The following is a 14,539-nucleotide window of genomic DNA, read 5'->3' as shown; positions in this document are numbered from 1 at the left end:
TTATCTTAGTCAGTACCTCTACCTTTACTTTCTCAAGGAACCTCATCTCCCCCACATGCTTACGAGTTCACCTCCTCCAGCTTTTTTCCCCATGGGAAAGAGAATATCGGGCTCTTTAGAAAGGGTGGCTCGAGTATAACTCACAATTTAATTACACCTTTCAGTTATGACAATAGTTTAACATCTCCATTTCCTGTCTCCGCAAATACCATCTCTAAAATCTGTCACCTTCACAAATACCCTCGTCCTTTCCCCAATTCAGACATTTCCGAGGAAAAGATTCCACATATATGCAGTGGCTTTGCAAGAGTGTTCACCCCCTCCAACGTTTTCACATTTTGATGCCATAAATATAATCATAGATTTTGATTTTGATGCCATTTTCACAAATACATCATTTCATGATGCTTTCAAATCAAACTTAATAGAGTCTTCACAAACAACTTCAAAGTGATAAAGATAAATCAGAAAAATGCAGATAAAATGTGAATAGGTTTAATTAACCGAGAAAAATCATATGATTCTCAGTTGCGTAAGTATTTAAACCCTTTACCTAATTAACCCTGAATCACGTCAGGAGCAAATTATGTTTGAAAGGTTAAAAAGTAAGTGTAATAGGTTTCACCTGTATGTAATCAGTGGTTTAACTTAAAAAGTAATCTCCCCCACTTATCGAAGGAGTTTTAATGTTCAACTCACTTGGTCAACCAACAAGGCAAACATGAAGACCAAGAACCTTTTCGAAGAAGTCAGACATTAAGTGGTGGAGAAGCAGTGTTTAGGAGAGGGTTACAAGAAGATTTCAAAGTCACTCATTGTCCCTTTGAGTGTAGTGAAATCCATCATTAAGAAATGGAGGACATATCATACCATCTACACTCTACCCAGATCAGGTCACCCATCTAAACTCAGCGGCTGGGCAAGCAGGAAACTAGTTCGGGATGTCACTGTAAATCCAACAATGACTTTGAAAATCTGCAAGGCTCTGTGTCCGAGATAGGGGTCAGTGTTTATCAATCAACAATATCCCATTCCCTTCACAAAGCTGGCCTCCATGGACAGGTGGCAAGAAAGAAGCCATTACTGAAAAAGACACATCGAAAGGCTCGTATGGAGTTTGTGAAAAAGCATCTTAATGATGCTGCAGGAATGTGGAGAAAAAGTTTTTTTGATCAGACGAGACAAAAATTCAACTTTTTGATCTAAATTCAAAGCATTCCGTCTGGCAAAAACCTAACACTGCACATCACCCAGTCAACACCAAGCATGTTGGTGGCAGCATCATGTCAGCAGGGCTCCTTTTCATCAGCAGGGACTGGCAAGCTTGTCAGGCTGGAAGGGACAATATGCCTGGTGTTGGCTTAATGGTTAGGGTGGTGGGCTTAGGATCCGAGAATCCTGAGTTCAAATCCCACTCGACTGTTGAATTAATACCAGGTGGGGTTGACTCTGCCTGTCATCCTTCCGAGGTCGGCAAAATGAGTGCCAGCATGCTGGTATCCTGTGTCGGAGTGGCGACCCGTCCAGGATTGTACCCAATAGCCAAGGAGACTGCTTCGGCAGCACCAACGCTCTGCACAGAGTATGGTCCCAGTGGATGGAAGGGACAATGGATGGTGAAAAGTACAGGAGAATCCTTGATGAAAACCTGCTTGAGTCAGCTCCATGAATCTGAAACTGGGTCGGAGATTCACAATTCAGCAGAACAATGATCCGAAGCACAAAGCGAAAGCTACATTGGAGTAGCTGAATAAGAATACATTAAATGTTCTTGAGTGGTCCAATCAAAGTCCAGACTAGAACCCAATTGAACATTGATGGCGAGACTTCAAAATTGTGTCCATCGACGATCCCCATCAAAGTTGGCAGAACGAGAGAAATGTTCACGTGAAAAATGGGCAAAGATTTCACCATCTCACTGTGAAAAGCTGGTAGAGATCTACCCACAAATACTCAGGGCAGTTGTTGCTGTAAAAGGTACTTCCACCAAGTACTGACCTCAGGGGCTGAATACTTTTGCAACCAGTGAAATTTGATTTGTACATGTGTTTTTGCAGGTATTCCTCGCAGGTAACCTCCTTCAACTATAACAGTGTTTAGTTTGATCTCTTCAGTGATGAAAAAAAAAAGAGTTAATTTGGAAAAATTGTTTCTACATCATTTGGAATTCATCCAAATGTGGCATTATTGGTGTGGGGTGAATACTTTTGCAGGCCCCTGTATAATGTATGCAAAAAGGGGAAACGAAATAAATTTAACAAGTGGATTTAACTTGTTAAATCAATTTAACAATTGGATTTAACAATTTAACAATTGATCTCAACTCCCAATATGTAGATAGGCCACTCATGTGTAAAGCAAAATGGGGGCATCCCATATTATTCACAACTAAAATCGAACATGCATCATTTGTGTTGATAATCAACAACAAAAGAGGCAACACTCAAAGCTAGCATGAGATCACATGACATCACAACTTAAATACTTCCTTAGAAGATATGTCTGCATTCTAAGCACAAGTGTTGAAACTACATACGGTACCTTATTTGATAAAATACAAAGGAACTTGGACACAGGAGGCATTTGGCCCAGAATGGCGGCACTTTATCAACACCACATTCATTCAACATACAGTACATGTTTATTTATTTAATCCCACTGGAATGTGGGGGGGGGGAGTGGTGGAGCAAGGATGAGCAAACACCGACAGCACATTCACCTTTTGATGAGATGCTTTCACAAACATCAAAATGTAATAATAACGAGAAAGCATCTGAAAATGGAAAGCCCATCCGTTTTGTATTCGGACTTATTCTTCTTCCGTATGCTAAACCAGGGTTTATTTGAACGTGCAGTAGACCCCTACTTGTGCAGTTCTAAATCAATTTGTGCAGTTCTAAATCCAATTTTGTGCAGTACTAAAATTTATAACAAAAACTGAGTTTATATTTATAATAAATTTAAAAATGAGACATTGAGTAGTTAGCAAGGCTGTTCCAAATTTCTGCACGTTTTGAATGCACTTGGATATTTACGGTTATACTTTTAGCTAATGATACTAATTTTATAGAGGCCAGTGAGGCATCCTGTGTTGTATACCTTGTCAAAGGATACAAAGGAACTTAAAATCAATAAAATGTTTAAAAAAAATGGCCATTACAAATGCTTCTCAGACTCAGAGAATCTCAAACACTGGGCCATGGCACAGACCTCAAAGATTTGTGCAATTCTAAAATTTCCTTAAAATAAACCCTGTGCTAAACGGTACCTTTGACCTTTTGACCTTAAGCCCAAATTATTCATTTCGGTTCTCCATATTGTCATAATTAAGGTTTGTTGAAAATTTGACGACAAAAGCTCAAATGGTTAAAAAGTTACGGTCTGGACAGACACAGACAGACGAAGACACACACAAGTGATTGCTAAGTCCCATCTCTCACTGTGGGGGGAGGGGGTAATAACTAGCAGGTAGCTGTGGGAACTCTAAGTAATGTAAAATGTAACTTCAACAATATTATGCAATGAAGAGTCACTTGATTAAATTAAATCACCCTCACCCCCAAGTCGTCCATTCTGCTCCCCACAAATCCTCAGTCCTCAACCCCCCCCCCTTTCCCAACCCCAAGTCCTCAACCCCCCCCCCCCTTTCCAATCCCAAATCGTCAACCCACAAGCTTCGATGCCCTCCCCACTCAGTCGAAAAAAACCCTCCCTACTCTGCCCTCAACCCCCTGCCTTCCCAAAACCTCAACCCCCCCTCTACCAACTCTTTGTTCTCTCTCCTCACTTCCCTCTTACTTCCCGTTCTTCAAAGCAAGATGGCATGTTTACATTATGACATATTATTTCTTCATTGCCTCATATAAATGCCCTAATTGTGTTAATACATGATCCCAAATTAATTATATTCTTCATGATGCATAGATGTACATGCTGTGCAGACACAACGTTGAAATTAAATAACGACGGACAACATTCAATTCGTCATCTCGATATAAGTGACGGAAAGACTGACAAGCATATTATTATATCGAAAATAATAATAACACAAGTCACCTTACAAGGAGTTTCAACACAGAAGGCTAATAGGATCACTAAGCCTGCACAATGGTTGTTTGTCTGTGTTCTATCCTTTAAAATGCTGACCATCATGTAAGGTAGCAACATGTACTCGACCAGGGTTTGAACCACTGATCATGCAGACTCAGAGCAGACACTCCAACCATGACGTCACTAAGTCGAATGACGACGCTGTCATGCACATGTATACAATCATCCATGCACATCTTACCATTCCTGCCAATTACCATGTACCCCTCTATTCCAAAAATTTATACATACATATTAAGTTCCAGTTTAAACTTATCTACCTTTTCTGCTGCAACTACCCTTCCAGAGAGACCATTCCCTGCATAAAGTACTCCACCTTACTACCATCTCAACCATAACTCTCCTCTTATTTACTCTCAGGCTATGACCCCTGATTATTTCACCATCCATTCTGCTGAAAGACTGCATATAATTTGTATACCCCATTCATCATCTTCAACATCTCCAATCAATCCACTTGTAATATGGCACTTTAAAAATGACGTATTCCACCCCCAAAATGCTCGGTGCGCATGCGTAGAAACCCCAGGAAGCTGAAGAGATCGGAGCGAAATAAAATGTATTATGTGTACAGGATAGGGATTGTTACTTGGAATAGCTCACCAAGCTTCTGAAAGATACCTCTACACAATGCAATACTTGGATAACTTTCTCAGCTCACCAAACGGGCACCTGCACGTACTGCAGGCTCCTGACCAGGTGGGTCGGTGGAAGTGAAGTGGAAGGATGTGTCTTACACAACTACCTCCAAGCCTCCCCCCTACCCCCACCCCACCCCCTGATGGATTGCTACCAGTGAACGCACTGTGAATCCGGATTCGGTTATTTTGAACATATCTGACATATCTGAGGCTTGTGCATGTACAGGGTAAACTTATTTACTTCTAGCAGATAACCTGGTTACACCAGGCTGTTGCAAGGGAATTCGTTCCCAATAGCATGTGGAATATCTAGGGAGTTTGCTGGGAGTGTCCTTTGACAACGTAATAGTCACTTACTGTTAATGGTTCTCAGTGACACAAGTTGACGAAAAGGTAATTTTACGTTCAAAGGAATTGACTGAATAGTTTCTGGTTATATTACTTTTTACATCCGAAAAGTGAGCGGACCAACGACCCTGAGCCCATAAACTACTAGTGTGGACCACAAAACTGCACATAACTCAAAACTGTGAACATCAGGTCAGGTATGGGAGCATGTGCCAGAACAGCGCGTCGCTGCGTCCACTTTCCGCCGGTACTCCAGGGGCTTCCGTCTGGCCATCCCCAGGCAGATGCCAGGCCCATCCCCATTTCCTTGAGATGATGGTCAACCTGCTGCAACCATGAGGCACGTGGTCGGCCCACTGGCCTCCTCCACTCATGAGACTCCCTCACTGAGAGAATCTGGTGAGCAGGATCAGCGTCAGGAAAACGAGCCACATGTCCATACAGCCGCAACTGACGCTCACGGACTATGCAGGTAACAAATCTCATCCGAGTCTCTCTCAGCAACCGCTCGTTGGACACAAAATCCGACCAGCGATAGCCAAGGATTCTCCGAAGAGACCTGGTACCAAAGGAATTAAGTCTCCGTCTCAGATCCTTGGTCAAAGTCCAAGTCTCGCACCCATAGAGCAAGACTGGAAGTACCAAGGAACTGAAGACTCGGACTTTCATCCTCCCGCACAGGTACCGGCAGCGCCACACCCCATGATCCAGTGAATCCATGACTCCCCAGGCCCGACCAAGACGTCTATTGACCTCCAGCTCACAACCTGCGAAGACATGAATATCACTGCCAAGGTAAGTGAATCTATCCACGACCTCAACATCCTCACCACAAACAGACACAGACAGGACAGCAGCATCCAAGATGTCACCGAAAGCCTGGATCTTAGTTTTGACCCAAGAAATCCGTAATCCCAACGGCTCCGACTCCTCATTCAGCACCTCGAGGGCCCCCAAGAGGATGTCTAAAGTCTCCGCAAAGATGACTGCATCATCTGCAAAATCAAGGTCCGAGATCTTGACATTGCCAAACGATGCACCGCAACTTGATCTCTCCGACATCCTCCCAAAAATCCAGTCCATACAAGTGCTGAAAAGTGTGGGGGCAAGTACACATCCCTGACGAACTCCAGTAACAACTGGAAATAAGTCAGAGATGGTACCACCACACTTCACAGCACTCTCAGTACCAGAGTAGAGTTCAGACATCAGATCGATCAGTTTCGGTGGCACCCCACGAAGACCAAGAATCTTCCAGAGGACATCCCGATTCACTGAATCGAACGCTTTACAGAGATCAACATAGGCTGCAAGCAGCCCCTGCCGAAACTCTCGTCTGCGTTTGGTGAGGACACGAAGTGCAAGGATATGGTCAATCGTTGACCTCTTTGGTGTAAAGCCTGACTGCTCTGGACGCTGGTGCTCAAGCAGATGGTGGCGAACTCTATCAAGAATTATCTGAGCAAAGACCTTGCCCGGCACTGAGAGCAGCGTCACCCCTCGGTAGTTGTTGCAGTCTTGGCGCTCACCCTTCCCTTTCCAGAGAGGGACAACAAGGCCCCTCTTCCAGTCAGTTGGGATGATGCCTGTGTTCCAGGCAGAGCACAAAACTGCATGCAACGACACGAGTGCAGCATTTCCACCAGCCTTGAGAAGTTCAGCATGGATGCCACAGATCCCTGGAGCTTTGCCCCGTTTCAACTGGTTCACCGCAGCCCATGTTTCCACAAGCGAAGGTGGACCACAGTTGATTCGAGGGTCAGCAACAGGGATTGTAACACCCTTGACGTCCAACTCGACAGCTGGGGGATCAGCCTGGTACAACCGCTCAAAGTAACCGGCCCAGCGGGCCTTCACTTCAGACTCCTCTGTCAAGAGCCTACCACTCTCTGCTCGAACTGCAGTGCTCCGAGGGATGGGCTTGGATGAACGTAATGCGCGAATTCCCCTGTAAGCGGGACGAGAATCACCTGTCCACAGGTGATGCTCTACCCCCTCACAGATTCCTCGCACATAGGCCTCCTTGTCCACCCTCAGTGCACGTACAGTTTTACGCCTCAGCTCCCTGAACAGCTCAGCTCTGCCATTCAGCCTGGCCCTGCGACTCTGGTCAATGGTATCCAGTGTCCCTTGAGAGACAAAATTCTTCGTTGCCCTGCGGTGAGCTCCAAGGCATCCACCCGCAACATCAAGGACGGTGGGCTTGAAGGTGCTCCACAACTCTTCAGGACCCCCCAAAGCACCCAGACCCCCCAAGTGTCCACTCAGCCTGTTCGCAAACTCCTCAGCTACTCTCTCATCCCTGAGCTTGGCAACATCCAGCCTCGGCTGGGATGGTACCATTCTCCAGGATTTAAGGTGCAGCTTTAGAGTTGCTACAACAAGCCTGTGGTCAGTATTGAGGAACTGAGCACTCCGGTAGACCCTGCAGTTCTGGATCATCCACCAACGACCGTCAATGAGGACATGGTCAATCTCCTTTGCCACACCACCAGCGTTGGAATACCAAGTCCAGCGATGAGCTTGTGGGCGCTGAAACCATGAACCAGCCACCCTAAGTCCATGACTTCTTGCAAAGTCAAGGAACTTAGTGCTATTCTGGTTCATAGTTCCTGACCCATGGGGACCAACACACACCTCATAACCATCCCTATCAGTTCCAGTCGATGCATTGAAATCCCCCAAGACTAGAAGTGTATCTCGTCTGGGGCACTGATCAACCACAGACTCGAGTGTGGCGTCGAATGCATCCTTCACGGTGAGATCACTCGCCTCAGTCGGAGCATAAATAGAGACCAGGGAAATGACACCTAAGGAGTGACGAATCCTTAATCTCATAATACGCTCGTTGACCGGTGTTACCTCAATTATCATTGGGGTCAGCTTATTGGACACAGCTACAGCAACTCCTTGGGTATGGTAACCATCAGAGCGACCAGACCAATAGTTGGTGTAACCACCCACCATTATCTCGCCGCAATCCGGTCTCCGAACATCAGAGAGAGCTGCAATCCCGATGTCCAAACGCTTGAGCTCAGATGATAACAGAGACAGGTGATCATCCTCTCTTAGGGATAGGACATTCCAGGCACCCACCCGAAGGGACCGCCTCAGGTTAACCCAAGGAGACCGCCATCTGGTGGACGACACCTCAGCACCACTCCGACACACTCTCCCGCAATCTGACCCAGGGATGTTACCCCGTGGTTTCCCTCCTATCAAAGATTGGGGGTCCCGAAGGCTTTGCCCCAATCCTGTCATCCGGTGAGCTGCCCTGTGAAGGGAAGCTGCACAGGAGGTACTCCCACGGAGTGGGTTTTCAGATTTTTTTGCGTTTTTGCGTTTTGCGGAATGAAGTGTTTTACGGTGGCTGGAGTGCAAATCCTGCCACCAACCTCCTAATAAGAAGTAACCCAACTGCAGGAGGACGTCCGCAGACACAGTTGGGCACTAGATATGGATGGCCGTTGGCTCACAAGGAGCTCCTCCGCCCTTTGTGAACATCGATAGTTTTAAACCTCCGCATTCACTGTCCAGAGCCAGGAGGTTTTATTCTGCATTATACGTGCTGTGGTGACGACATTTACCCCATTCAGATGCAATCGGGCAACTTGCATTGACATATAGATAGATAGATAGATAGATGATAGAGCCTGGTGTTGGTGCAGTGGTTAGGGCAGCGGCTTGGGATCCAAAAGGTCCTGAGTTCAAGCCCCGTTGGGCCACTGAATTAATACAACAGGGGGTTGACTCAGCCTGTCATCCTTCCGAGGTCGGTGAAATGAGTACCAGTGTACTGGGCCGGTGTATACCCTGGTTAAAATAGGTGTACCATATCCCTGTGTTGTAAGAGGCGTCCAGGGTTGCGTCAGGAAGGGCATCTGGCGTAAAACATGTGCCAAATCACTATGCGGATCATACGGATGATCCGCTGTGGCGACCCCTAACGGGAGCAGCCGAAAGAAGAAGAAGAAGAAGAAGAAGAGATGATACATAGATTAATCATGTTGGGAGGGGGAGGGGAGTGTACGACGAGCTTTGACCTTTGTTATGAATATATTTTGTTTGGTTCCAGGGACACAGGAGAAATTATTCATAATTTTTGCATCTGCTGGCAAAAGATCAACAAAAGGTCAAGGTTGGTAAAGTCTGTTTTGAATCAATTGGTACAGCTCCACGATGGACATTCATGAGAGATTGAGACGAGGTCCTGGAGGAGAGATCTTAACAAACTGGTGGAATGAAGCACACAGGACCCGACAGAGTGAAGACCATATTTTATACCTACAGATACATTCATCGAACATTCATTCATTCAGTGTAGTACTTACAGCGATTCTGCATCTCTTTCCTTCTTCTTGATTCCAAAACCGAGTTTGGTTCGTTTTCTCAGTCCTAAGACGATAGGTGTTGTGATAGTTTGGGAGAAGGATGGGGTCAGGCAGGGTGGTGCATTAACCAGATAATCAATAAAACGAAAATGCTGAACGAAGAGATAACAGGTGTTATTCAGATAATAATAATAATAATAATAATAATAATAAATGTAAATTTAGATGATATCATTTGAGTGGAAAGGAAATGTGGAATCAAAAGGGTATGAACAGTGTGAGCTTTTTTAAAATTAATTTCTACTCAAATATTTGAAAGATCTCAGCTAACCGCGAACCTTGTGTTACAGACACCAACCTCCAATCATGGCTGAAGGTTCACATGGTTGGAGCTCCACAGGTCCTGTAAGCAAAGACACCAGGGAGTCCTTCAGAGTCCTGGCGATGTTAACAGAACGCACAATGACTCATTACCGAATTGCAGTTCTTCAATAAGGGAGGGAGAGGGGGAGTTGGAGGGAAGGGGGCTTAGGGGAGAGCTCAACCGTCTAGTCGGTTTGATTTATCGACTCGACTGTATAAACTGTCACCCTGGTGCTTCGCAGGCAAGGCGTTGGCTGCATCAACGAGTACGCCGTTCTTCGAGTGTATGTTTAGCCGGGTGTCCCGTCTGCTAGCAATGGACAAGCCAAGGTGCTCTTCCCAGCCAGGTAGTCTTTGTAGTTTTAATTGTGGAATTCATGGAAATGCGAAGCATCGGGTCTTGTGTAAATCCTCAAAAGATTGTCTCATATTTGATGGACTCAACGATGTCCTTCATGCCAAAGATGACCCTGCCTACCTGGACCCATTCACGAACTTCGAAGCACACACACACACACACACACACACACACACACACACACACACACACACACACACACACACACACACACACACACACACACACACACACACACACACACACACACCGTGGCTGACGTTATACTAACAGTAATTTGGAATCTGTTCATAATGCTGGTGATAACTCGGCTAGTCTCGAATTTAGGCATTGAGATCATCTTTAACATGCACGACCGCCCCCCAGTACTTGCAGATGAGTCATCCAGCTTAACGTCGTTCCGATGGAAGGCGCACACACACACTTTGATCCATCGCCCTGCATGTGAAGCACCAAGGTGACGGTTCACACCTGGATCCTGATGCGAACCCACGTGCACAATACAGCATATTTAAATACCTCCTGTATAGTGCAGTCAAAATGTCAGATGACCTCCCACAAATTGTAACAAAAGCAAACTCAACAGATTTTGATTCCTGGATATGTCCTCAGTGACAGAAAAAAAGTCCTAAGGGATCCTCCGGGGGGGGGGGGGGAAAGTCCTGAAATCATAGAAATTCAATATGGCCACCACCCGGCTTCGGAGAAAATGAGAAAATTGTAAAGATTGATATTTTATTTTGTAAATAAACGTTTTTCTGCATTCTAATTGTTTCGAGTTATGGTCAGTTTATTGATATACAATAATAATTATAAAAAAAGTGAAATGTATTGAGGGTACAATAAAAAATTATAGCTTTTTTGTCCAAAAATGTCAATGTTTTTGTCCCGAAAAAAAAAAATTACCTGTACTGATTTTGGCTCCTGGAGCAAAAAAAAATAAGAAACGTTGAAGACACAAGATGAAATCAAGTCTATGGCAATACAATATAATTATGTAAATCATTGAAACATGACAAAAATAACAATTCCACTCGGGGCAATCACATCTGCCTGACGAAGGTTTCGAAATGAAAATGAAAATTCGCATTAAACTCAGAAACTACATCCATTATAAACTTACTATACATGTTGAGAAAAATCAAGCGTATTAAAGTTAGAACTCGACAATGTCGTCATCATCCTCATCATTGTCACATGGAGTGTTTGTGCAGCCAGAGCCCCTGCAGTTTCCACAAGCTGGAGTGCACTCAATGTTGTGCTTCTTGCATGTGCATCTCATGGTGCTACATTCAGCCTGGCAGTTGCACCGAATGACACGTAACATCTTTTCAGGAGCTGGAGCTATTGATGTCTGAAGTGGCACAAAACCCTCGTCACACTTCTGCCAACCCCAGTCTGTGGAAGAAGTATGCAAGTCTGATGTCTTGAAACGAATCAAAGACCACCTTCAGAAGCATGCCGAGTCTGCAAAGATATCTTCTAGAACTTCAGCGCTCTGGGTTCAGTATATGGACATGCTAGACATTCTACGCACATACATCCGGCAGAGCGCACTGGTAACTGGGCACTCCATCTGCAGGCCATCCAGGAAATGCTGCCTTACCTGGCAGCCTCGGGCCACAACCTGTATGCCGAAGCTGTGAGGGTGTATCTGCAGATGTCCAACGTCAAAACTCAACATCCCAATGTCCAACAACGTTTTGATGAGGGGTTCCATGTGGTTCGACGAAGTGATCGCCTGTGGGCAGGTCTTTCATCTGACCTGATCATCGAACAAGTTCTGATGAGAAGTTTGAAGACCAGCGGGGGGCTCACACGAGGGCGAGGAATGACATAGCAACAACGGCTGGTATGGCTACTATCAATGCCTGCCTGTGCAGAAATAAACCAGGCAATGCAGGAGCTCACAGGTGTGAACTACAACACTGGAGAGCAGAAGAAGGACATGACCAAGGCAAGACAATCTCGTGACTGGAAGGTCACACTATCAGCTCTTCAGTATTTACAGGAACGGAATCCATTCAGTAGTGATCCACATCTGAGGAACATTGCCACTGGAGTTCATACACACCCCACCGTCAACGTCGATACAGCACATGCTGTAGGAGCCAAAATATTGAAATCTATGGATGGGAAAACACCTGCCGAGTACACATTTAAGAGGAAAGACCAAGTTGTCACCCTCGGCATGAAGTCATCTGTCAAGATTGATGGAGAGCAAGTCCAGGTTGACCCACAACTCCTCTTCCAGAGACTGATCACTGTTGCACAGACAGCAGAAGAACTGGAGTTGGCCTTCAAATATGAACTGTGCAGCTATCCGCCAGCCCTCTTTGATTCCTCTCTTCAGCTCCGAGAAGCACACAAGCCAGTCTTTGCTGATGCCATCTGGGATCTTCTTGGATCCGATGTCCCAGCCGATATCCCCAATGATGGGCAACAGTATGTTTTGGATGGCAGGGCACTTATTCAACACATTCCATGGTCTCATGGATCTACATACAGAGACACATGCCACCAGTACACTGATTATATATGTAACGAAGAAGTATGAAGATGCCATAGTCGTGTTTGATGGTTATGAGAGTACCAACACGTAGGACATGACACACCAGAGACGGTCTAAAGGGAATGCTGGCACTACTGTGACATTTACAGCTGACATGCGTCTCACAATGAAGAAGGAACAGTTTCTTGCCAATAGGCAGAATAAACAGCAATTCATTTTTATGTTGAGTGAAGAGCTTCAGAAGAAGAACTGTGAGGCACACCATGCCTCACAGTTCTTCATCTCGTCTTTATGGGATTGGAAAGGGAGCTTCCCTCAAAGCGTTCAAAGCAAACAACACATTCCGTGAGCAGGCCAAGGTTTTTGATACATATCCAGCTTCCATATGTGATGTGACAGATGCAGGAGAAAAAAACATTGGTGACAATCTACAACGGAAAGTCAACTGACACCCTGGACACCGGTATCAGCGGTACTGGGACAAGGTGGCTTCGAGCTCCTCTCACGTGCAACAACAGACGTTACCACCAACATCAGAAGAAGCAAAGTATCACAGCCTGTGCGTGTATCTGCAAGTCCAAAAATGGAAGGGATGTGCAGATGAACTTCTTCTGACAGACTGGGGTTGACAGAAGTGTGACGAGGGTTTTGTGCCACTTCAGACATCAATAGCTCCAGCTCCTGAAAAGATGTTACGTGTCATTCGGTGCAACTGCCAGGCTGAATGTAGCACCATGAGATGCACATGCAAGAAGCACAACATTGAGTGCACTCCAGCTTGTGGAAACTGCAGGGGCTCTGGCTGCACAAACACTCCATGTGACAATGATGAGGATGATGACGACATTGTCGAGTTCTAACTTTAATACGCTTGATTGTTCTCAACATGTATGGTAAGTTTATAATGGATGTAGTTTCTGAGTTTAATGCGAATCTTCATTTTCATTTCGAAACCTTCGTCAGGCAGATGTGATTGCCCCGAGTGGAATTGTGAATTTTGTCATGTTTCAAAGATTTACATAATTATATTGTATTGCCATAGACTTCATTTCATCTTGTGTTTTCAACGTTTCTTTTTTTTTTTTTTTGGTCCAGGAGCCAAAATCAGTATCAGGTAAATATTATATTTTTCGGGACAAAAAAGCTATAATTCTTTATTTTAGGTCAGGTCAGGTATGGGAGCATGTGCCAGAACAGCGCGTCGCTGCGTCCACTTTCCGCCGGTACTCCAGGGGCCTCCGTCTGGCCATCCCCCAGGCAGATGCCAGGCCCATCCCCATCTCCTTGAGATGATGGTCAACCTGCTGCAACCATGAGGCACGTGGTCGGCCCACTGGCCTCCTCCACTCATGAGACTCCCTCGCTGAGAGAATCTGGTGAGCAGGATCAGCGTCAGGAAAACGAGCCACATGTCCATACAGCCGCAGCTGACGCTCACGGACTATGCAGGTAACAAATCTCATCCGAGTCTCTCTCAGCAACCGCTCGTTGGACACAAAATCCGACCAGCGATAGCCAAGGATTCTCCGAAGAGACCTGGTACCAAAGGAATTAAGTCTCCGTCTCAGATCCTTGGTCAAAGTCCAAGTCTCGCACCCATAGAGCAAGACTGGAAGTACCAAGGACCTGAAGACTCGGACTTTCGTCCTCCCGCACAGGTACCGGCAGCGCCACACCCCATGATCCAGTGAATCCATGACTCCCCAGGCCCGACCCAGACGTCTATTGACCTCCGGCTCACAACCTGCGGAGACATGAATATCACTGCCAAGGTAAGTGAATCTATCCACGACCTCAACATCCTCACCACAAACAGACACAGACAGGACAGCAGCATCCAAGATGTCACCGAAAGCCTGGATCTTTGTTTTGACCC

At 45.6% G+C, this 14,539-nt stretch overlaps 1 protein-coding gene across 1 annotated transcript in view; it reads right to left on the bottom strand.

Moving 5' to 3' along the window:
• Nucleotides 1-14,539, bottom strand: part of LOC147016877 (F-BAR domain only protein 2-like) — a 106,338-nt gene that overhangs the window by 88,294 nt on the left and 3,505 nt on the right. Inside the window, exons 2-3 of the mRNA XM_085846011.1 lie at nt 9,789-9,833; nt 9,431-9,494 (exon numbers count right to left, since the gene is read on the bottom strand). Of these exons, the coding sequence (XP_085702137.1) occupies nt 9,431-9,494; nt 9,789-9,833 (109 nt within the window). The remainder of the gene's footprint in view (nt 1-9,430; nt 9,495-9,788; nt 9,834-14,539) is intronic.

The sequence above is a fragment of the Eptatretus burgeri genome, chromosome 11 (genome assembly GCF_056783735.1).
Source record: "Eptatretus burgeri isolate ZD-2024b chromosome 11, Ebu_testis_v1, whole genome shotgun sequence".
Classification (NCBI taxonomy): domain Eukaryota; kingdom Metazoa; phylum Chordata; class Myxini; order Myxiniformes; family Myxinidae; genus Eptatretus; species Eptatretus burgeri.
This window is presented reverse-complemented; position numbering and strand designations above follow the sequence as displayed.